Here is a 26,445-nt window from a genome sequence, read left to right as displayed (position 1 = left end):
ATGATTACTTGCCAAGAATAACACAAGCAATGTTAACTTGTAAACGGACAAAACTAATCTAACAAATCAAACAGAAATAGCTCAATAACTTACCTGAAAATCTCATAATTAGTAACAAGGAAATATTTGTGTACATGTGTTTTACTCTTAAAAAAATATAAAATAACATTAGTCAACAATTTTTTGATCAATATTGCAATGTTTGTTTTGAATGTACAGATAAAAAAAAAAAAAACCGAACATGTACGAACCAGCCCGAAGGGCATGTCGATCTATGGGGGTGAAACTTAGGCTGTCCGAGATCGCAGCGGAATGAACAGCGATATTACAACATGTGTTATTAAACTGACATCGATAGTTCATTTTATATAGTCTTTGGTTCATTTACATGATTAGGTCACATATAGTAAAAGGTTAGTTATTCATTCATTTTCATTAATGATGTGTTTCACACGTAGTTAGTTTTACGTCATGAATTTCTGATTGTAATTTATTTTTTGTATATATAATTTTAACTGCAAATGTTATGTTCGAATACCGTACATCTGTAAAAAAAAAAAAAAAAAAGTGAATATATAACTAAGATCTATGAAGGGTAGACGTACAGTAGCGTTTCTGAATGTGGATTTTGTTTATTGCATACATAATATCATTTCTAAGGCCCTGCTACAATGCGACAGCCCTGAGTTATGCTGCTGGGTCATGTTCCCAGTTTTGACATACGATTGGGCAGCGTCACTAGTGACGTAACTTCGTCCTGTTGTGTTGCCGCGGTTGAAATGACCAACTTTAATTTAAGGCCTGCAGATTGTGAGACCAGCAAGGATCACTTTATTTGTCATCTTTTGTCACGTCCGCCAATAAGATTCGAATTGGTTGTGCAGAGGCGCATGGAAAGATATATTTATGAGTCATGGAGGTTAAATATTCTTAAATAAATTTCTTAAAAATAATATACTGCAAATGAATAAAGTGTAGTCTGTATATGACATGATACTGAAAGTAGAATTCAAGCAGGGCTTCCAAGTTTAATTTTAAGTTAAATATGAACTGAACAAACCATACAAAGCAGTATCATGGGAAGTGAGCAATCTGGAGGGGGGGTAAGCTGCTCCCTTCTCTTTTCAAAGTGGAAAAACAAGGAGCTAGGAGCTGTTGTTAGAAAACTTGTAAATGATCCATCACAAACTATTATTGGCAATATCTTTTTGGAAATATTTGATGTTTTATTTTGTTATTTATTATTAAAAGAGGCTGAATAAAAAAAATCCCCCCCCCCCCCAAATACCCTTATTTTTTCAACTGGATATCCCCTTGGGTCATTAGGTACGAAATACTGAGGATAAGTTAGATTCGTATCTGAAAAATTACCTGATCGTACCATAATTATCGTACACACCTTAGAAACCCAGAAATTTGTTCGTGCAACAACAGCCTAAGACAATTCCTTAAATTGATGTGTATAAAATAGGAACAAAAATTATATATGCATGTTCATGAACTTAGACGTGTTAATAAAATGTTTGCAAGTCAGATCTTTAAAATAAATAAAAATAAAAATGTTTAATTAGGATAAAAAATATTCGAAACTGAAATTCGAATTTGAAAACAAGTGTAATTTTGATACATAAATATTAAAATAGACAATGATGCAACATTCTGCATGGTGCAAACGTTTAAGGAGACCATTGGGTACACCACACAACCTTCATAACTGGGGGAAATGGCACCATTTTTTACTACGAGCTCCCCTTTGTGTTGATTGTGTTTATTTTCATCACACTTGGCAATAAAGAAAGTAATAACAATTAAACTAGACAATGGTGCAACATTTGGCTTGGTGCAAACGTTTAAGGAAAACCATGGGTACACCACACTATCTTCAGAACTGGGGGATATGACACACAAAGTTATATAACGAAAAGACTATTGAAAATGCGATTATCAAAATCAGAAAGGGCATGTCTTACAGGAAAGCCTCCCAAAAATTGGCATTCCTACCACAGTCTTACACAGAAATGTTAAATGTGAGGTAAAAAAACAGGGTGGATAATGCACTTTATCAGAAGACTTTGAAAAAAAGCTAATGTGTTGCATTATTACTTGTGCAGATTGGGGTTACCTACTAAGTGAATTTGATGTTCGCTGTTTCGTGAAACATCATCTGGACAAATGTGGAAGATCAGTGAAGAAGTTTCGAAACAATTTACCTGGCACTGATTGGACAAAACTTTTCATGAAAAGGCACAAGGATCAAATGACTCCAAGAGTTGCTCAAAATATCAAAAGGAACAGATCAGCAGTTACAAACCATTTAAATGTACCACCACACCTAATTGTGAACTATGATGAAACTAACCTTTGCGACGATCCTGGGAAGAAAAAAATTTTGTGTCGTAGAGGTTGCAAATACCCAGAAAGGGTTACGAACACCTCAAAATCGTCAACATCAGTAGTTTTTGTTGCAGCTGCAGATGGAACAGTGCTTCCACCATATGTAATTTATAAAGCACAGCATTTGTATGACACATGGACAAGTGGTGGGCCAAAAGAAACAAGATTTAACAGGACTGATTCTGGTTGGATGAATGCAGCAACCTTTCTAGACTGGATTATGACTATTTGTATTCCCTATTTCAGGCAATTTGATGGAAATAAAGTTCCAATTGGGGATAATCTTTCATCTCATTTGAGTCCTGAGGTGGTAAAACAGTGTGAAAACAACAACATTGCATTTGTTTTTCTACCACCGAATTCTACCCACCTATGCCAGCCTCTTGATGTGACTGTATACAGGCCACTAAAGCAAGCTTGGAGAAGTGTATTGGAATCGTGGAAGTTAGGAGCTGGATCCAAAAAAGCATCTGGCGACAAACAATATCTTCCCATCTTGCTACGACAGGTTTGTGTGAAACTTCATGAAAACAGGAAGTTCGGCGAAAATGTAAAATCTGGTTATCGTCAGACTGGAATTTTTACAATTAATCGAAATAAGGTTTTGTCCAAATTACCTGGGGGTTGTACTGGTAGTACAACAGATGAGGATGACAGTACAGTAGTAGCTGACAGTTTAACTGACTTTCTCCGTACAAAGTGTTATGGAAATTGTGATTCTAAGTCTACCAACAGACTCCAAAGTAAGAAGAGACTGCAAGTTGCACCTGGATGAAGCACAAAGACTGCTGATTTCCAGGTATCAAATGAAGACTGTGATGTAAGTGCGCGTGTACATGGATCTGAAAGAGTGGATCCCTCCGAGTCAGTGAACACATTTACTCAAATCACGCCAGTCATTCACTCTGTCAGAACTTCACAACACAAATCTCAAACAGGACAGCCAGTTGTTCCTAGAAGAGGCGTAAGTGCGTCGCACGTTCAAGACTCAAATGAAGATGGGGATACCTACCAGTTTATCTGCTGATTTGTCGACTAATTGTATAGCACCCCCCCGTTTTAGAAGACTCAAATTGATCAAACCTAACGACTTCAATTTAACGTGTTATGTGATGGTAAATTTTGGTCAGAAGTGTAAGAAGTCATAACTCTAGGGAAGACTTATGAAGCCACATTTATGAGGGAGTCTAGTAAAGTTAAAGAGGTCTTTCTTTTTCCTGATGTTGATGACAAAAGTGTGTTTGACATAGAACAGGTGATATGTAATCTTCCCCATCCTAAATTTTTGCGTAGGGGATGAATGCAGTTTGATGTTGATCTGTCACTCATGTAGGGCTTTGTCATGTTGATGCAAACATTACGAGCCTAATTATGTTATACTGATTTAAAATGTTGTGCTTCAAGTGTTAATATAGGATGTATGGTAGATTAATAGTTCCTCATGAAAAGTTGAATGTTCATTAGTGTTTCCAAAGACATAAACATACATTATTATTGTCATGTTCTAATGTGTATTTTTGTATTTTTGTTCTATAAAGTTCTATGGAACATTTCTTCATATTTTAAAGATTCATTTGGTGTTCTTTACTGTTCTTTTCACCCGTATGAAAGGTTTGTACACGAACACTGGTTGCATACTTGCCAACTTGTACGATAGCATTCAGAGACGTGTATATGCAAGAGTTTCCGTATATTATCAAGTCTCATAAAGGTAATACGTATGCCTTCTGTAAGGTTTGTCGTTGCGATGTAAACATTGCACACGGCCAGGGCCGGTCCTAGGTATAAGCAAGCTACGCGGCCGCGTAGGGCGCTGATCAAAGGGGGGCGCCGAGCCGCCGAAGTCAGCAAACCCCGGCCTTGTCCATGGTACACATTAGTACAGTAGAACCTCTCATATCCGACCATGACGGGACCGGGCCATGGTCGGAACGGCCAAAAGGTCGGATGTCCGTAGGAGGAAAAAAACGCCTTTCCCAGCTATACCGTATGTACAGTAATACAACTGTATTTGTAAAGATGTTGCTGTATACATTTAAAACATTTATTTTTGTTAAATTATAAATTAGAAGATGAATACAATGTAAGCATATCTTATTTAAAGAATTCAGTAATTGATTTTTTGTTTAATTTTTGTCAAACTTGATTTTGCGGAAGTGTCCCTCCACTCTTTTTGCCCACGATACATTACGTCACGTTAAAAAAAATCATAGAACAGTACAAGATTATAGTACGAGCACATTCTACGCCAACATTCACGGCTTAACTTACAAGTTTGCGACACTGAAACATGTAGATGCGTAATTTTTTTTCAAGTCTGAACAGGCTCGCCAACCACGGAGACTAGGTCGGATATCCGGAGGAGTCGGTTGTGGGAAGGCCGGATATGAGGGGTTCTACTGTACCTAGTTTACGTGACCCGGCCGGGAATTGAATCCGGATCGCCTTGGTGGAAGGCGATCGATCTAACCGCTCGGCCGCCGCGGCCCCAAATATAAAATAATAAGCACTAATATCAAAGAGAAGAGAATATTTGTTAATAAACAAGCAATTTCTTCATGGCATTACTTATTTTTTCTTGTTTAGTTTGCACATTCTCGTGACATACTGCGAAGGTGTTTATCATTAACTTATGTACCATGCCCTCTAAAGTGTGACGTTTCTTCGGAACGAATTTGATGGGCCCAACTTCACATCACGCAAGACGCATGACGCAGCAGAGCACTGTAGAGCAGACGATATCTCTGTTTCTCACACACGCCGCCAGGCGCCATACCCCTTTTCCAACGCGTCTGTTAGGTAATATGAACTCGTCCATAAATAATACCTCGGCACAGCAGGGTGGAATAGGATGATATTGACGTGAAATGGAAATGCCATTTCCGAATTAGTTGTGTCAACGGAGTTGTACGAATTGGTTGTTTGAAGGTTATATTTTATTTTGTTGCCTATAAACTAATAATGCTGTGCAGCTGTGGTTTTCGTGTTGTTGTCCTTGTAATTATTTTTAATCAACATAATGTCGAGTAGTAAAAAAACATCTGGGTCATTTAACCGCAAAAGGAAATTACAACATGCGAAAGAAGATGAGAAGCAATCGAAAGCTTTAAAGAGATTTTTTTCGGCTTCAACTTCCGTAAAGGAATTGGACAAACAAATTTTAGCATTTTTGAGCATTTTTTGTGCCATGTGGAAACCACTCCCTTAATTTAGTGGTTAACGATGCCGCTCTGTCTTGCCCTACTGCAGTTGACTGTTTTAGCATTATTCAAGAAGTTTTTAATTTCTTCTCATATTCAACTCACCGATGGAGTATTTTGATGAAACACACGCCAAATCTTACTGTAAAAGCTCTCTGCATCACTCGATGGGAGAGTAGGATTGAGGCCTTATTGCCTCTAAGATATAATATTGAGGAAATATACGATGCTGTGTATGAAGCCTCTCAAGACCAGAAACTCGATGCATTTGGCAGAAACGCTCCTTTAGGATTTGCAAGAAAACTGCAAAGTTTCAAGTTTCTGTGTTGTTTAGTAACTTGGTATGAGATTCTGTTCAAAATAAACATGGTAAGTAAGGTCTTGCAAAAGGTTATAACTGACCTGCAAAGCTCAATGGATCTCATCAAAAGTGTACGTGATATAAACGGAGTTGAACTGTTTGACGAGCTACTAATTTTTGGACTTATGCTGCCGTCTGAAAGTTCTCCAGCTAAAGCGTTGTCGTTCATAACCAAAAATGGTTATATGGACACTTTCCCAAATATTTTTGTTGCGCTGAGAATTATTCTGACTCTTCCGGTTTCAGTGGTCAGTGGTGAAAGAAGTTTTTCTAAGTTAAAACTGATAAAAACTTATTTCAGATCAACTTTGTCTCAAGAGCATTTTAGTGGGCTGGCAATAATGGCCATTGCAAATGAGTTCCTTAGTGAAATGAACACCGATTTCATACTCAATGAATACGCAAAAACGAAAGCTAGAAAAATCTCTTTTTAATGATTTTTTTTTAAAATTTGCCATACGTTCTTATAATGTGAGTGTAGTTATATTCATTTACATTCCCTATTTTATGTACAGTTATAACATAGGTGCGTTTTTTATTCTTGTAAAAATTGATGCAAGTTAGTAAATTATTTATCTAATATGATTTAATTTAATAAAGTAGTGAGTTTATAAATAATATTACAGAAAACCACGTGGTACTGCTTCGTATACCAAAATTATCAAAAGCGCTTTTAATAAAGTTATCATTTTCTATTTTTTAAAATTTTTTTTTTTGCCAAATTGTTGTTCGCTTACACTTGAAAAAAGTGTAGGGCCGGCCCTGCACACGGCGGAAAAAACGACATTATAAATCACGGCAAAACCACCAAACACAACAATAACATGAAAAGTGGCGAAGAAAATACGAAAATTCAGAATTATTTACATAGTGAAAACTGAGAGCGTGGACAATGCCGTCATTAGAAGTGAGTGTTTGTTCACACATTTCATTGTGGAACATAACCTGCCGCTTAGTGTGGCCGACCACACCGGGCCTTTATTTAGGAAAATTTTTCCTTCATCCGACGTCGCGAAGAAATATAGCTGTGGCAGAACAAAAACATCTGCTATTGTTAAAGAAATGTCTGCAAATGCTACAGAGGATATTGTGATGCATTTGCAAAATGGCCCTTTTTGTTTGTCAACCAATGGGAGTAATGATTCCGATTCCAAACTGTTTCCAGTAGGGGTCTGCGAGCAGAGGATTTTCACTTCGAGTCGAGCTTGAGCAAGTTTGCTAAAATACTCGCGAGTATCGAGTCGAGTTCGAGTTTTTTTATTTTTTAAGTTTATTGCACATAAATTTACTGTGATGGAGTAATAAAATGTGAGAACTTTTGAGAAAAATATGGAAATAAAAAAAGAAACCATTATCATTGTTAGCCTACTAAATAGCTAGGCCGACATTAGAGGTCTGCGAGCCTAAGAATTTTACTTCGAGCCGAGCTCAAGCTCAAGCTTTTGTGGTACAGTTACACTTTTGGGAAATTATTTTTACCTTAAACTTAGTATAATGTTTGAATAAAGTATTAAAATGAAGTGGGCTTATTAATTTTGGGTAACTATTTACAGAGTGCATTTACATTTTGCACTGCTAGGAAAAAAAAAATTTTTGCCATTGAATCTAACCTGCTTCCATTGGTTCATTAGTAACTGATATCATCCAACTAAAATAACTACAGTTTACAAGTACATATATGTTTGTGTAAATGTAACATATCTTTGGAATAATTTCATCCTTGTAAATTTTTCTGGAGTCCTTACTGAGCTTCAACAAACTTGGCACCAAAAATCATGTTGTTGTAAAAGTACATCTACATTGTTTCAACATTTCCACTTTTCGGCACAAAAATTCTGAGAGATTGTCATAGAGTATTAAATTCTGTTCTTTAATCTATCATGCAGAAAAATAATTTGTTCTGCACGTTCAGGAGTTAAATTAGCTCTACGATTGGAGATGGTGTTTACAGCAGAAGAGAAGCGTCTCTCGCTGGCAACCTGTGTGGCTGGAATGCTTTAGTAAAATTGCTTAACCTCAAAATTAGTGTCATAAAATCTGTAACTTGTCATTAAAGTTTAATCAATTGAAAGTAATAAAAATAGAAGCATTTTACTTACCTAATTCAAAGTCTTTTTCAATATCCTGAAGTCTGAAATATGTTTACTCATGTCATCAAATGTAGTGCTGTACCTTTGAATATATATACTGTATAGAAGTCGCGAGTGGATAGGATTTACTCTACGTTTTTCAGAAGCTTATGATGAGCAGCTTGGGAACTTCACCGCTGCAGTGCGCTGCCGTAACGCCCTGTATCGTCTTAGTTGTTATTTACACGTTAGAGCGCAGTGCTGTCGCCCGCTGTCATTCCCCGCACCCCCCATCCATCATTCACTGCAGCTCAAAGTCGTTCAACAGGAGGGGGAAGGGGTGTTTGAAGAGTTCGAGACTTGTCCGCTAGGGACCACCACAAGTCGATGCCCTAGAGATGGTGGCGATTGCGGCGGTGAATTAACCAACTACCTCAAAACCGTATTAGAAGTTTTAACCTGGGCTGGCGACTTCTATACAGTATATATATTCAAAGGCTGTACTGAAGAAGCCGATTTTGCCAACATTTAGTTGAATCGGCATTTCTGCCGACTTCCGATACGCTTGTTAATTTTCGGCCGATATTGAAAAACGAAAGAGACTGCCATAACCTAAAAATCCACGAGTACCCTTTTCACTTTTCGTAGTAGTACTGCATTCTTTCAGATCGCATTATTTCTTAGCAATATTTGCCAACCGTACATATCAAAATTTAACATCCTTTTTTCTTTCAATAATGTTCTTTAAAATTGAGGACCTGGGTGCAATAGTGGGCTAATCAACATTAAAATGAAAATGAGTAATGGATGTTTAAAGTTTAAGTTGTGTTAAAGATATAATTTATTTTACATACTAACAAAACTTTGTGAGCTTACAGGCATATGTATCCTTTAACTTGCTAAACAATGAAATCACATATTTATACAATGATAACACAAAAAAAATTATTATATCCAATAATTTAAATGTATAGACAATGAAATTCGTTGTCCATTATGAGCATCAGTGGGCTAACCCACATTTGTATTACAATAGGGTAGTGTGTTTGTAAAACAAGCATACAGTTTTTTTTTAAAAATCAAGCAATATGTGGTATTCTTAATGTGCAACAATAATAATATTACATACTTAAATGTACAACTGTAACAAGCAGTGAAATTTCAATCTCGAAACATATTTTCAATGAGTTACACAGGGGTAAAAAATAATCAGTAAACATTGCTAAGAATCATTAAGGAAAATAACTTTGTCCACAAGAGTCAAAACTAGTGTCTCTTTAAATTAAGATATTCAGTCAGTGTAGTCAATGATGTCATTTTCACTGTCTTCTTCACTAGGTAATGACATAGGCTGTGTAGACACCAGACTGTTATAGTACGCATGATGCACAGGTGGTATGTAGCAGAGTAAAGAAAGCAGATCACGATATTTGGCTGGCTTCATAGGAACATTGTGCTGGTATTTCTGGGGCAGTGTCATTCCAGCCAACACTTTATTTAAGATGCTGCTTTGGCAGGACGACCACGGGCACCTGTGGTTATATCAACATACCTTGTCGTTTCCAATTCGGAATAGCTTCGCTTTATTCCAAACTGTGTTGGATGTTTTTTGTTGAAAATCAACTGACTGAGTTGTCTTAGTTCCACTTTGTCTCCATCCACTGTTGTACGTTTTTTAAGTTTGTTTGCCAAACATTGAAATGGCAGAAAATCATTCCGCTGCATTTTATAAACTATGAAAGGATTTCTTCGTCTTGCTTTTTCAATCACATCAATCCAATCGTCCGGTGTGTAAACATATTGTCATCTTTGTTTCTCTGCTTCAATCAGACCAAAGTCCCGGTCACATGGCATGTATGTGTGTCCTGTACAAGGAAGTGATGTCGGATTGTGTCAAACGGTCATTGTGTATTAGGGACATCAGATAAGTTATGGCAGTAAAATTTTTATTCTGGCCGACACAGGAGTCAGAATATAGCACAAGATGCCGAACAGTGTTTGGAAGGCGATCTATAAATTTCTTCACACATGACATTATTTCATCTGCTCCTCTTCGTGCTTCATTTTCTGCCCAAAGAAACATGTAACTAGAGTCATTGTGCATTACATGGATTCCAAGGTTGAAACACCAAAGTTGTAGTTTGTAGAACACTACACTTGTCCGTAACAATGGGGTGGGTAAAGATTGTTGCAAATCAAAACATACTACCAATGTTGTTGCATCTTTTTTTGCATTTAATGTGTCTGCACGTAACATGTCTATAGCTTTGTTAGCTTTTGCAAGATGCAATGTTTTCTCATTTCCTGCACTTTTTTTATCTGCACCTTCTGAACTGTTAATCTTCATTTGCAATCTATCACAGACAGCACAAGTGTCTGTTTTTGGTACACCGAAAGACAGATTGAAGTAATGATTGAAAACATACCTGTAACAATATTCTGTCACAGGTTGCCTGTCTGCTTCCACCTCTTCAATCTTGTACATTTCATAGTCTTGTTATATTGAGCTCTGAAGGAAGATATTGCCGATCAGGATTTTTGTTTCGGAAATAGTGGCTTGGTTGTTTCGGAATCTTGTTAATATGTTCCTTAATAAGGTTAAGATCATCATCTGATATCTTATTTGGCCGGGTGCTATGAGCCCCTCTTCCACCAGTACCTAACATTTTATGTTTTCTTTTTCTTATCGAGAGCACGACATAGCCTAACATTAGAAATTCCATGAATGGATAGAAATGCCTTCTTTCATACAACTTTATCACACCCATGTACACTAACATGGAAAATCATTGTATTGTTTATCCAACTCACTTCTTTACGAATGTATTTACGTTTTTTGGCTAAAACAGTTACACTTGCACTAATGTGAACATTTTGCACAGAAAGGTCCCTCATATTCCAAAAAGCTGTATGTATGTCTTTACAGGTTTCTTGTCCCAAACCATGCATGCATTGTGAGATGCAAACACAAAGAGGGCCAACCTTTTTATTCCTAACAACTTTGCCTCCTTTTCCAATACACCAATCCCTCGCATAGCACGTCTTCAATTAATGCGAATTCAGTTAGCACGATGTAAATTTTACTGACCTAGTCTCGAATAGCACGTCTGTAAATTTCAGTTAGCACGAAATCGCCACAGGCTAAAAAAAATCTCGGAAACGACGCGACGTCAGGTATGGAATTTGAGGGGGGAAGAGTGGTTTGGAATGCGAGGGGAAAGAGATGCGCACGCAGATAAACAAACACCGGGCCGTACTGTTGATGCCCGGCCGCAGACCAGGCCCTACCGTTGATGCCCGGCTGCAGACCAGGCCGTACCGTACAGAAACCAAAGCAGATGAAATTGGACACGTTTTTTTAAAAAAAAGCAAGATGATAGTGTTAATTTCACCCCAGAAAATATTTAACTAACTTTTATGTTTTGTATATGTACATATTGTACATACAGTAAACTCCTGGTATATCGCGCCCCGATTGATCGCAGAATCGGGTATATCGCGGGTCAAACCATGTCCCCCAGTCAGAAATGAATAATAATAATGGAATAAATGGTTGACAGCCAATTAGGATAATTTTGCGTTGTAACTAACAAATTACGCATCGGGCAGAAAAAAGCCTAGGCGTAGAAAATGTCCGCAGTAAAATTCTAAACAAGATATCTCCGTACATTATTCCTCTATCTTGTAGGGTTTTCAAATTATGGTCCAATCCAGCCCAGTCATATTTTCTGAAACACTAGTTCTTAACGTCGCTTTATCTCACAAATGAAGCATCGGACAGGGGACCTGATAAAGCCCACCATCCAGCGACATTGTCCAGCGCTGGGTAGGGAGAGGCTAGCCGAGAACATGGAGAGAAGTAGAGATTAGAGCGGGCAGAAACACGACGAGGGGGAGTGGGGGAGGGAATGTGTTCACGCAGCACACAGGCAGAGCATGAGTCACTTGACTGAGCAGCGTCGCTGCGTACAAGGCAAAATCAGGTAGTTCGGTGTTTAAAATTCCACTCCAGAATCTTAATTGGTACTTTACTGGACATCTGTATATAAATGTTTTGTTACAACTTAAACCTACAGACGTAATATTATTGGGTAATTCATTGTATTATACAAGTTCATCTTTTTACTTTGGTATAATGTTTTAACATTAAATAGTAAAGTAAATCGGCTAGCGTATTTTTAATCTTTGCCCAGGAATTCCCAGTGGTCCAATATTTACGTGAACCATACTGTACCACTTTTGCCGTGAGGTAGTACACAAGTCCCGGTGATGTTTATGTGTAGCGGTCTCCCGACCTTTAACAGAGGCTGGGGAATATAACACTTGCCGATCCGAGCCACACACACTCAGCAACTCGACACAGCGTTTGGTGAAATAAGTAAAGACAAAGTTTAACACGGTTTTTAATACGGCGTCACTGATTGCGCTAAAATTAAATTGGCGCAATTTTTGTTTCCCACATGTGACCATTTATAATTTACTGTAAGCATGGATAATAAAGTTTAACCACTTGACACGATAGACGATTCTTTATTTTTTATTGTACGAATGCTAGAATCGTTTTTTTCCTGTATCTGCGGCCTGCTTCTACAAAAGACAAGCTATCTGTAAGTAAATCTAGAATTTTTATTTTGTCAATCAAACTCGGTACTTTGCGATTCATATTCGGTTCGAAGTATCACTACGGCCTTTCTTTTTAGAAGACTTTGACCACAGAATCGTGTGTAACCGCACACACTGCACTTACTTTGTTACGGACACTGACGAAGCAGATACTGTGGCTAACACCACGAGACTGGCAGCAGCAGCTTGTGTGCCGCACGTGTGTATGGCGGCGTGTGGCGCGCTCGTAGGCCGTGCGACAAACTGTGCGCGGCATGCGGAAAAATAAAAACAATTCAACATTTAATATTTATTATTTTTATTTTTTCACCCGTGTTTAGTGGAAACTGCGGATGCAAAGTCCGCACAAAGGCGGGCCGTCTATACTGTGCGTGCTTGCCGACCTATTAGAACACAGGCGGTGTTTTATGCCTTTTGACCTTGGTCACATCGAAACATCGCGGTTATGCAACAACGCGGGTAAAAGTTATGTCCCCCGACAACCGCGTTAAATAGGGAGTGTACCCGTATTTTAATGTTATGTTTGTGCTCTAGGGAAAATCTAAATCTGTTTATCTGTTAACTGATTTGTTTACATAGCCGCTTTTATAAGAGGTGTGCATAACAAATTAAATGTTTACATATGGCTGTGTGTTTTAAAGTTATATTAAACCGGTTCTTAATTTCATAAAAGTGTTTTAATTTTGTTAAGTTTTAAACGTAATAACAAAGGATCCAGCTGCTTGCAACAGCAGGCAGACAGACGCGCGCGCGTGTTGAAGGTCACGCCTGGGCGGGCAAGCCAACCTGCTGACTGACGGTAAATATGTTACCACTTATCTCCCGTTACACTGTGCCATGTTTTCTTTATCTAACGCATTCGGTGGTAGGCTTAAAAAGATAAATGATATGACATATGCATTTTCAAGTATTTATATTATGTAAAGATTACTTCCCTACACATCTTGGAACACATTAAATAATTTAGCCTTATATTTATGGGGACTAATGCTTCAGAATACGCGATTTCGATTAACACGAACATTTTTAGGAACGAATTAGTCGTGCTAAGTGAGGGATTGGTGTATACTCTTCTCCCTTGTTTCTTTTCTGTTTGCTAATAGAACGTTTCCAAGATGCAGGGTTCTTTTTCTTTCTTCTAGGATTGACAGTACTTTGATTACACGTATTATTAACAGACACATCATCTCCATCATTATTACTGCTACCTTCACTAATAATATAGCTTGAATCACTACCACTGTGTGGATTATATTCGCTCCCACTGTCTTGCAATAAACTTTCAGTTTCATCTTCAGAAGACATTTTGTGTAGGTTAGGTATATAAAACAACTCACAATGGTACACAACACGGAACTGAAAATAATAGCATGTTTAAGTCATAGAGTGAATATACTTAGAATTAGTATTCTTGCTAACTGCATAATAACCTTTGTTTGAGTTGCAACACTTCCCTGCTTCTCTGCCTTATTTTTTGTTGAAACTATTTAAGGAAGGTTATGTTGACTATTTTCTTTTAAAAAGTGGATATTAATAAAACATTTTTTAATGAAGTTTAAATGTAACTGCGATATAGACAAGACGGTTTTTTTGTTCACTTTGTGGTTGAAGACATATTAAAGTATGATATAATTCTTTTTTTCAAACAGTGAACTTACTCTAACCTATATTATGCGAAGCTCAATAGCCATTCAAGAGAAACTGGCCTTCTGTGTGTAGGCAATAGTGGGCTTAGCCACACGTACAGTGGGTTAGCCCACTATTCCCCAAAATCATAAGGCAGTTTCGTTTTGTGCATTATAGAACGTTAATGGTAAACTCTAGCTAGATGACTGCAGGTTAGCCCACTTTGCAGCAAAACAGAGGGCACCACAAGCATAACATTAGCTACATAAACTAAATATTTTCATTTTTGTGGGTTAGCCCACTATTGCACCCAGGTCCTCAATTGTAATATGTTATAAATAAATACATTACCATCACGGTAAATATACATCTCGTTTGTTACGGTAACTATAGTGCACATGTGGTAGCTATCATGCTTCTGTAGTAATTATGGTATCTACAAAGAATCTATAGTTCTTTTTATGGTAATTATCTTAAGATAACTATTGGGTTTGTACTGCACTTATGGTACATCATTCATATTTCTTCGTAAGTTGTTGCACATTTGTCTTTTCTTCATATTTGCGTGTGCCATTACTATTTATATTTTAGACAGGAACTTTCAGAAAAATTTTAAACGGGACTTTATATTACACATTTAATGGCGTAAATACTGAGAACCCGGACAATTTAAACGCTTTATACGGAAAAACCTACCATGCGGGACCTTGTAAGCGAGTTTTACTGTATTTTTTCTCCGTAAATAGTAAAACACCGTCACAATGCTTTCCGGCCAAATAACATGCTGCTGTTGAAGCTCGAAATTTTCGAGCCTAACAATATTTTGGAGCCGAGCTCGATTTTCGAGTACTTGCAGACCTCTAGTAAATATGTTTTCTTTGCGATCTTGGTATCTTATATGTAAACAATAAACATAACCTTTGCAAGTGGAGGGGGAAAAAACTCGACTTGTTTTTTCGAGTTTTGATTTCGAGTTCGAGTTTTACACAAAAACTTGACTCGACTCGTTAAATTCGAGTACTCGCAGATGACTAGTATCCAGTGGTGGTTACGTTTTTTGACGAAAATGTGCAAAAAATGGTCTCGTGCATTCTTTCATTGCCTAATTTACAAGGCGATGCAACAGGTCGTAATATCGGCAGTTTGATCCTGGAAGAATTGGAACGTCTTAAAGTGCCCATAAAAAACATGGTATCATTTTCTGCAGACAATGCTGCAGTTATGCTTGGACATAAAAATGGTGTGGCAGCTGTTTTAAAAAATGCTCAGGAGGGACTTATTGTAATGGGATGTTTCTGCCATTTGATTAATTTGGTTGCAGAAAAGGGGTCAAGTTGCTTGCCATTAAAAATTGATGAAATTTTAATAGACATTTATTATTATCTTGAGAAAAGCAGCAAACGAAAAGAAAGTCTGGCAGAATTTCAAAATCTACACATTAAAGATGCTAAGAAGATTTTGAAACATGTTTGTACCAGGTGGTTGTCATTGGGTAGAAGTCTGGCTAGATTTGTAGATCAGTGGGAACCTTTGTTGAGTTTCTTCAAGAAAGAAGTCAGTCATCAGAAACCACAGTGTTCGTCACTGACATCTTACAGGATTCCGAAAGAGAGTAACAAATCTGGAGAGAGGGTAGGCATGATTCAGAAACCATCAGGTTCTTCACTCTTGCCCAAAGAGAACTTCACATCAGTAGGTAAGTCAGATGTTCTTTCACCATCGTGTTCTTCCTCACCTTCAAGCATGGCAACCAAACCGTCTAGAACAAAAGAATCTTTTACTTTTGAAAGAAAACAGTCAAGTAAAAGAAAAGCAGATGGTGATCCTAAGGTCTCTTACAAGAAAATGGCTGGTGCAGTCTTGTCAGTAAGTGATTCTGACCTTATTTTGAAAAGTAAAAGGCCAAATTTAAGTCGTGAAGAAAAGCTGTTTTTATTTCTCTCAATGCCACTGAATAGAGCTTTCCGCTTGTTTTTGTTGCATGTGATACCCACATTTGAAAAAGTAAACATAATGCTCCAGGCATCAGAACCGCAAATTCACATTTTGCGACACATGCTCTGTGACTTGTTGAAAGAGATATTATCTAAGTTTGTTAAGCCTGCTGCTATCAAGAATGTGGATATTCTTGAAGTTAGCTATCATGCTGTTGAAAATCAGAGGCAAGACTCTGATATGGTTATTGGCTTTCAGACTTCACAAACTGTAAGTGAATTAAAAGGATCTGACAAAAAATTGTTTTATGAATCTGTGAAAAAGTATTTCATCACTGCATGTGACTATATTGTTAACAAGTTTCCTCTGAAGAACGAAGTTTTGATGAAAGCAAGTGCTGCCAACATTGAGGTCATTGATAATGTCAGTTTCTCTGATGTTGAGTACTTCCTGAAATTGTTTCCTGTAATGTTACCACTTAAAGATAATGAAACAAGGAGCATGGCCATGGATGAACTTCACAAACAGTTCATTTACCTTCAGCTGGAAGATCTTTCTTGTTTAACACAGAGTGCCAATATTGTGGAAAAATGGGTCAATGTCTCAAATATGAAAAGCATAACTGGGGAACCGAAATTTGATAGACTATCTAGAGTAATGTTTTCCATACTCACAATCCTTCACAGTAATGCAGAGTGCGAGAGGGTGTTTAGTTTGGTCAAGAAAAACAGGACCCAGTTCAGATCCCAGTTGTCAAATAACTCTCTTGAAAGCATTTCTGTAATTAAATCCAGACAAGTGAGTTTTTGCTATGATCAGAATTTTTCTGAGAAATTTCTTCAAAAAGCTAAGAAAGCAACTGCAGCATCACTGAAGCATTTTCCTTAAGAAAAAAAAGCTAGTTCGAAAGTGTTGTAAATAAGTTTGTAGGCCTATATTTAATTACATACCTAGATAAGAACATGAATTGAGTGCAGCTGATGATGGGTGCAATATTGTGTAAACTTATATATCAGATGTGTGTGAAATATGAAATTTACAATATTACAATTCAGATTTTTAGGTAATTTAATAGCTGTATGTACTTTTTTGTTAGATAGTATAAAATATACAGTCTTTGGTTATTTGTTATGTTTAATCGTGGAGTAACCAAATTGCTGTGTTTGGTTTACGCTATAATTAATCATTTAAAATTTCTACTGGATTGGGAATTTCAAAAGTTGGCAAGTATGTAGTTGAAAATGTTTAGTTTTCCCATTCACTCCAAAATATGGGTTGACGAGGAACAGTAATAAATAATTAATTATGAAATAATTTATGAAGTGTACTGTCAATACTATTTATATTATTCAACTTAAACTAAAGACTAGTTGTTTACTATTTATTACAATCTGGTGTGATTTACAGTTTGGAAGTTATTAAAACTGAAAGTTGAAAAATCTTCCTATTCACCCCATTTTATGGTATCTATATAAAAGTCGGAATTATATAATGTTTTAGTGGGGCACTGATAAAAACTGGTACCATAATCCCCAGTTCTGAAGGTTGTGTGGTGTACCCAAGGGTCTCCTTAAACGTTTTCACCAAGCCGAATGTTGCACCATTGTCTAGTTTAATTGTTATTAATTTATTTATTGACAAGTCTGATCAAAATAAACACAATCACCACAAAGGGGGGCTAGTGGTAAAAAATGGTGCCATATCCCCCAGTTTTGTAGGTTGTGTGGTGTACCCAAGGGTCTCCTTAAAAGTTTGCACCGAGCCGAATGTTGCACTATTGTCTAGTTTATTTGTTATTAATTTTTTTATTGACAAGTCTGATCAAAATAAACACAATCACCACAAAAGGGGGTTCGCGGTAAAAAATGGTGCCATATCCCCCTGTTCTGAAGTTTGTGTGGTGTACCCAAGGGTCTTTTTAAACGTTTGCTCCAAGCAAAATGTTGCACCATTGTCTAGTTTAATTTTTATTTATTTACAAGTCTGATCAAAATAAACACAATCACCACAAAAGGGGGTTCGTGGTAATAAATGGTGCCATATCCCCCTGTTCTGAAGTTTGTGTGGTGTACCCAAGGGTCTCCTGAAACGTTTGCACCTAGCCGAATGTTGCACCATTGTCTATTTTAATTGTTATTAATTTTTTTATAGACAAGTCTGATCAAAATAAACACAATCACCACAAAGGGGGGCTCGTGGTAAAAAAATGGTGCTATATCCTTCAGTTCTGAAGGTTGTGTGGTGTACCCAAGGGTCTCCTTAAACGTTTGCTCCAAGCCGAATGTTGCATCATTGTCTATTTTAATATTAATATATCAACATTACGCTTGTTTTCAAATTCGAATTTCAGTTTCGAATATTTTTTATCCTAATTAACATTTATATTTTTATTTAATTTTGAAGATCTGACTTGCAAACATTTTATTAACACATCTAAGTTCATGAAGATGCATATATAATTTTTTTTCCTATTTTATACACATCATTTTAAGGAATTGTCTTAGGCTGTTGTTGCACGAACGAATTTCTGGGTTTAAAGGTGTGTACGATAATTATGGTACGATCCGGTAATATTCCAGATTCGAATCAAACTTATCCTCAGTGTACGAAATCAACACACTAAAAAAAAAAATGTACATGACCACCTCAGAATTTGATGAAATTTGGTATGAAGGTTGTCCTAATACAAATTAAGAAAAATATCTTTTTTTTTTTTTTTTTTTAAATATCTCAAACAATTTCAAAATTACGGCTATGTAAAGTTTCCCAAAATCCACCAAAAAAAGTAACAGACATATTTGGAAATCACCATAACTTTTCTCCTAATTGAATTAGATACATGGCAGTGGTGTCATTTTACTCAGTTTTAAATGCTCTTCTTTTGATGTACAACACAACACACTTTGTTATTAACTTCTTAACTCTATTTGTTGATGTAGAAAACTTTTCTTTGATGTTTTGTAAAACTGACTCATCTAGATTCTCATCATCACTAGATGAATCTTCAGCTGCTACTTTCTTTGTAGGATAATGTTCAGAGTGAATTTTCTTAACTTTAATAGGAGAGAGACTTTTAGTTCAACTATTAAAGTATTTAATTGTTCAATTACAATTTTTGGATCTAAAGAAAAGGATGGGTCATGTGGCTGACCTGTATTCCTCACTAGTTTTGATTGGAGAACAAGACAGGCCAGAGGGGCCAGGTGTATTAGTATTGTCAACCTTTAAATTTACAATTTCTTTCCTACAAAAATAACAAATTTTGGCTTCTTTAGGTATTTCAGGATATAAACTTAACATCCGAGATGTTACATTTCTCAGTCTGTTTTTATCCCTAATTGTATGATTAGTTATGTTTTGGCAGGGTAAAACAATGTAATTTTATGAATTCCTTTTTGCTTTCCATTATCTGTTTAAACAACTTTTTAAACTTTAGAAAAAGACCATCTCACTAACATCATTTAGGCCTAGCTTATTGTATTTTCATTGTGTTTTTCAAAGAGCTTCAATAAATGTTTATCAAGTACCTAGTACTTACAAAATAATATTCTTGTATACACTCACTAAATATAAAAATACTTTGAAGGAATTAATAGAAGTTATATTTTAACTTATTTGAGCACAAAAGATTGTTTACTCTTAAACACCTACATTATGTACTGACATCCTACTCAAACCAACTGCAGATGCAGACTAAACAATATAAGTCAGTCAGAAGATAGAACTGAGGGTGAGCCTGTCTCAACTTGATTGTGAGGCTCTTGTTAGCTCATGAAACAATCAACAGACCTACCCACTATTAGTACCTTTCATGTCACAACTTGAAGAATCATCTAGAACAGACTGCTGATAATTATTGATGAGTGTATCCTTACATTTTCAAATAAAATGCATTATAAAGTAAATTATAAAAACTATTTCCAACTTAACTAAAAAAAATATTATTTTGTAAATAACTTAATTGTTGTCCTAAGTACATAATTTATTATGATAATAATCACCATTGCAAATAAAAAAAGTGAAGTTAGGATACATAGTATTAATTTGAAACAAAAACTTATAAAACACTTTTTTTTTTAAATTATTATTTAACTATGAACCCGTTAGCCTCCCACTTTGAAATTTTAAGAATCATTTACCAAAAGTATAAACTATTTGTAGGAATTTTTTAAAAATTTTCAAAAGTGCAATTTTTGAGGAAATCAAAATTTTGAATTTAATTTCTAAAAAACACTTTTTATAACAAAGTATGTTGTGTTGTACATCAAACGAAAGAACATTTAAAGCTGAGTAAAATGATACCACTCCCATCTCTCTAGCTCAATTAGGAGAGAAGCTATGGTGATCTCAAAATATGTTGGTTATTTTTTTTTGGCTGATTTTGGGAAACTTTACATAGCAGTAATTTTGAAACCGTTTGCGATATTTGAAAAAAATTGGCATTTTTGTTAATCTCTATGAGGTCAACCTTCATACCATATTTAATCAAATTCTGAGGTGGTCAGGTTTATATCCTGTGTTGATTTGATATTTTGAATGACCCCCTTGCAACCATTTGTAGCCTACATCTTGTTTACAACTGAACACTGGAGAAGTGTAGCTCACATGAACAGCCTACTCACTCTCATGCAATGTCCAAAGGACATGAGGGCATGTCTCTTGATGTAGGTGGGGCATTTCAGATTTACATAAATAGACATTTCACACAAACCAATTTAACAAAAAAAATTCTTTTAATCTTGAAATAATTGGTTTGATGTTATTGGTAAAAGGCTTAAGAACATAGAAAAGCTGCCAGCATCACACATTTTCCCTTTAAATGTGATTTGACAACAAAAATCTGCACACATGAAACAAAAAATCTCCCCTCTCTGTTACCAATTAAAAAAATAAAACATTCCCCACAATAATAATACTACAAACAATTTACACGCATAATGTTACTTTAGTAGTTTTTTTAAACTAATGTAAACAATTTTTAATTTTTTAAAATTAAAATTTAAAGAAAAACATCGTATATACCTCTGTTGCTAAATGTAACAAAATTATCTCAAACAATTACCTTAGTCTTGTGTTTCTTAATTTTACCAAAACCCACATGATGTATAGTTACAAGATATTAAACATTAATTTAATACATTTAAATCTTAGCATTATAACATCCTTTTTTAAATAAACACAAAAACCTTTCTGGTAACAGAGTAGAACAATCGTAACACAGGGGAACACACTAAAATACTGGCTCTATTACATCATATATTGTCACTGTGCAACTTATGGCTTTTCAACAACATCGATTCGGGTTTCAAATTCATAATATATTCGTACGCCTTACAATTTTTAAACTTGATGTATTCAAAATACCCAATACCTGACTATAATTTACATATGAAACATCATTATTTTGTATTTTGAACAACTTTCCACTACCACCAACACTTTTATGTCTCCATTGTCTACACTAGTTTGAGCTACTGCAATGTACTTGTATTTTATGGGTTTTCTTTTACCACCAAGCAGCTCTACAAGCAAGTACTGACCTTTTTTAATGCTAGACAGGTGACGATTCTGAAACACTGGGGATTCCAACACAACATTTTCAAGTTGCACATCTATTTCTTCATGATCAGATTGTTCATTTGCTTCCACTTCTTCACTTGAACTATCATAAACCTCACAATATTTGAGTTTTTGTTTAGTCTTTGCTACACCTAATTCAGAACCACTGGTACGTTTCAACTTTTTGATCTGTGTTAATGAAGTGCTGTGGGTGTTCACACCAAAACATTGGCAAAATCCTTTAACTTCTCATTTATGGCAATTACAACTCACGTCTCGATAATGCAATACTCCTTTTTCTTTAGCAATCAGTTGGTACATTTTCATTGTACCTGCCATGACTGGTATGTTTGAAGGAAGTGCCACTTTGATACAATCAATATCTTCTTTCGTAACCATGAAGAGTTTTATTTGTGTCTCCTTTTGAACAAGTTCAAAGAAGTCCTGCTCATTCTGAATGTCCTGTCTGTTTGCTACAATTCTATCAGCAATACGCTTTAAAGTACCCCCGATCCCATCAGCTGCTCCCCTGCCATGACCTGACTCAAAGTAGGACCAAGTTCCCACACTAAATCCATATTCAAATATTTTATGACTGAAGAGATAAAAATTTTGCTTCTGTCTATATTGAGTACATGGTCCATCAGAAATAAATCATATGGTATTCACACCTTCAAAGTCAGTCTTGATAACTTTAACAAATGGGGATAAGTGTGCCCAAATAGCACTTGGTCCATGATTATATGGAGCAAAATGATACTGGGTTTTGTTTACTCTTGGGTCCATTACATCCAATGTACAAAACTCCTGTGTGGAGTGTAATCTGATTTCTGGAGGCACCCAAATGATGACCCTGTACTTCTTCAGCCAGTTTACGGCTATAATTTTTGCTGAAATCAATGTGAAGTGCAGCTTCGTTGGGATGAAGATTGTCTAGACATGTTCTGTAAGCATGATACTGTTGCTGGATGTTGTAAATGTGCCTTTTGAATCACACTATTTCTTCACAGAACTTTATTTCCTGAAAGGTTATATTATCCGTCTTCTTTTCTTTTATAATTTTTTTTTTTTTACTTTAGTTAGCTTTTTTGGCAGTATTGAGGAGTTGGTTTTTTTCTCATATTTGTCTTCTTTTCTGACCCATTCATTCCACTGAACTTCCACCCTATCAGTATAGGTAAATGTGATTTTTTTTGTTCTTGCAATGAGCTCATTCGTTGTACATACAGTCCTTTGATTTTGAGTTACAGACAGTAAACCAAACTACTTAGATAATTGGTACTACAAGCACCTATGGCTTTGAGGACTGAAGCTTTGTAGGTCATGTTGCTAACACACACACATATATCTTGATTGTCAACCAAAGGTGCTGTAATATAGAACGGTCTGTACTGCGTAAATTTAGTATATGATACCATTCCTATCTCTCTCAGATACTTCTTGTGCAAAGACTTCCTTGTGTTTTTTGCTTATGTTTCGTTAGGGTTTCCTTTTAGCCTGCGCTTGCTCTGCTTACATCATCCCTGTTGTAAAATTTCTGGATACGTATAATACTGTTTGCCACATGTTTCACTTTGGTTTTTGTTTTCTGGATCCTTCCCACTAACCCGAGACACTCAAACCCCACTTCTCTCATTACTTTATACTTTTCCAGCAATTTAGATGAAATTACACGTTTCAGTGTATTTTTTACACAATAACTTTTAGCTAAATTATACTTCTCTTTCATTGACTCGGATAAGCAATGGTATTTAAATAATGCTCTGGATACAAGCTTTGAGCCTGGTGAAACAACACCAGGTAAACATTTCTCCATGAATTGTTTTGTTTTAGAATTTGGTGTCAATTTACTGGTCTTACCAACTTGTGTTGGCGGAATTTTTTGCCCTGTAGCATTTCTTCCTATATTTTTCATTGCTTCTTTTTAATTTTTCAACCTCAGCTTTCAGTTTCAAATTTTCTTTGTACAATTTGCACCTAACTCGCCTCCTTTTCTTTCGTCCTCTTATTTGGTAGCTTCTTTCTGTGTTCTCTTGAACTGTTGAAATTGTAGATTCGGTTGGTGTACTGATGATTGAAGCGCGAGTCTTCCTTTCTGCTTTAGACGCTCACCATTTTTTCCGCTGTGCTCTTCTCTCACGCTCCGACATATCTTGCACCAGACATTTCTTGGCATGGTAGTGATCGCGATCTTTATGCTTGTTTTTTCTCGTTTTTTCTTTGTCTTTTTTCCTCCGCTTCCTGTAAAGTCGCTGTTTCGCTGCTGGAGTCAGTGGTATCTTCTGAAACATTTTCATATTTATAATACACATTTTAAAAGACTGGCGTTTGTTGCTTTTTTTTTTGTCATTTAACAAGTATAAAACATCATAGGCCCTATGTTTTCTCTATTAAAAATTTTGGATTTATTAAGCTGGTGTATTTTAGATTACAAAATACAATATTCCTATCATATGCCTACTTAAGAATAAATTGAATATTTTCAGTGAGTTTGTTAAGTATATGTGACTAAAGTATCCATTAAAAAAATAATTTGAAGGCAGGAATACCAGGTAATAATAAACCACAGACTTACAAATGTATAACAGATCCTTTTCGTTTTGGAATCAACACTGACAACATTATTAGTCCACTCTGTTACTATGTAGCCACTCTGTTACCTTATTAGTGGTAACAGGGGAAAAGTAACAGAAGGGAATATTCAGACTAAAAATTTGCTCACACTTTTAAGGTTAATATTACAAACATTAATATACTCTCAAAATAATTTAACCATTCTGTTTATTAAAACAATACATGAAGAAAATAAAAAAGATTGGTTATTTCACTTTATACTATGGTAACATTGTGGATATGGAAATAATGCATCTTACCTAACTTGCAGTTTGAAGTTGCCAACTCATTTTACTAAACAGTATAATAAACAAAATGGCTACCAAGACAAGCAAGATGTACCAAAAAAATAACCGTCTGATAGAGTAGCCAACCATACATATTAAATTTATGAAAAATTTGCTGCAACAGATTGGAAGTAACTGAGGGGAAATATTACAGGGACAATTTTAAATTGGTGATGATAATGTAAACAATTTAAAAAAAATTAATTCCTTTCAGAAATTATATTTTAATATCATGTTTCTACAACAAGAATATCAGATTTTATATAAAAGTTTTTGCATTGTTATAAGAAGGTTTTCATTGATGTCACCAATGTGCTGGGACATGACTTTTGTAGGGGTGGATCAGCCTTCTCAACTTCATTAAAAAAAATGTATCATATTTATATAGATAAAAAGTAGATTATGTTGTAGAGTATCTCCAAATATATCTGTAGTAATTAACATGACATTATTTAGGCAAACCTACAGATGTAAAAAAAAAATGATTTAATGGGACATGGTATGTACACTTTTATTTGAAATGACCCAGGTGTGTGGTGGCTGTCACACACAGGGACATTTAATTACAATTTTTAACATTTGTTTCCAGGAATATATTTCTTGGGTGTTTTAATAACTTACTAAACTCTCACTCCTGCAAGTTTGTTTCTTCTTGAAACATCCAGTAGGATTGTTTTTCTTGTAATTAATTTGTATTGTTGATTTATAACCTTTGTTTGTTTTCCAGATTAACAAGAATTTATTAAACATGGATATTACAACATTGTTCAGAGCGTGTGTCAAAACAATACGAACGAGAAATAAAGCTTTTGGTTTGAATGGTGAAGTGGAGAAGACCAGACTGTTCAAATCACATACAAAAAGAACAGAGTTCATGTTGAAAGCAAAAGAAGTATTAGGACAGATAACACGATTAAGGGATTTCATTTTTGAGCATAGAAAAGCTTACTTGAACTTTGCGAGTCATTTATCCGATGTACCTCAAATGTCAGATGTTGAACGTGACAAAATAGATTCTGGAGCTCAGCGAATCATGAACACTTGCTCTCACCTGATTAAAGTATTCAAGAAAGAAAGTGATAGGTTGGTTGAACCACCACAGTTAAAGGAGCATCACAAAGCTGTGATTGAGTTGGTCGAAAGTTATTTGAAGACAGTTTGTAAACTTTACTCAGAGCAAAGAGCTATTAGGGTCAAACGTGCCGTGGAAATGCAAAAACTTGCCAAACTGGAGCCGAGCGACATAAAATTAGGCAAAGATTCTTCGTCCGCAAGGATTTCAAAAACCTCAACTGAAAACAAGGAAAATGAAGATCCTGATGGAAGTGTTTTGAAAGATCCTAAAAAATTAAAAGAAAGAAATGAAGATAGTAATCTTTCTCATAACTTATCAGAGGATGAGCAGTTATCAGCTGAAGAGCTGCAGATGTTTGAGTCAGAAAATGCACAGTTGTACAATGAGCTCAATAGTTTGTCTGATGAAGTGAAACAGATTGAAAGTAAAGTGGTTCGTATAGCTGAATTACAGGAAATTTTCACTGAAAAAGTGTTGGAGCAAGAGGTAGATATAGACAGAATTTCAATGACAGTAATTGGATCTACAGAAAATGTGAAGGATGCAAATGAACAGATTAGGCAAGCAATTCAGCGAAATGCAGGGTTACGTGCTTGGGTCTTGTTCTTTCTCCTCATCATGTCCTTCACATTATTGTTTTTGGATTGGTATAATGACTGAGGCTTGTTTGTGCTGTCTTTTGAATTAAATTAAGTTACTCAAA

At 35.8% G+C, this 26,445-nt stretch overlaps 1 protein-coding gene across 1 annotated transcript; it reads left to right on the top strand.

Moving 5' to 3' along the window:
• Positions 1–237: 237 nt before the first annotated feature.
• Positions 238–26,445, top strand: LOC134527174 (syntaxin-18). Its single transcript, XM_063359579.1, has 2 exons — positions 238–413; positions 25,395–26,445. The coding sequence occupies exon 2, from the start codon at positions 25,416–25,418 to the stop codon at positions 26,400–26,402; it is 987 nt and encodes a 328-aa protein (XP_063215649.1). The 5' UTR covers positions 238–413; positions 25,395–25,415; the 3' UTR covers positions 26,403–26,445.

The sequence above is a fragment of the Bacillus rossius genome, chromosome 1, assembly GCF_032445375.1.
Source record: "Bacillus rossius redtenbacheri isolate Brsri chromosome 1, Brsri_v3, whole genome shotgun sequence".
Lineage (NCBI taxonomy): Eukaryota > Metazoa > Arthropoda > Insecta > Phasmatodea > Bacillidae > Bacillus > Bacillus rossius.
Note: the sequence above shows the minus strand (reverse complement) of the source record. Positions and strands in the feature narration are given on the sequence as shown.

What these genes read in the sequence shown, in the direction of transcription:
- LOC134527174 (XM_063359579.1), top strand. Translation starts at nt 25,416, where the DNA reads ATGGATATTACAACATTGTTCAGAGCGTGTGTCAAAACAATACGAACG.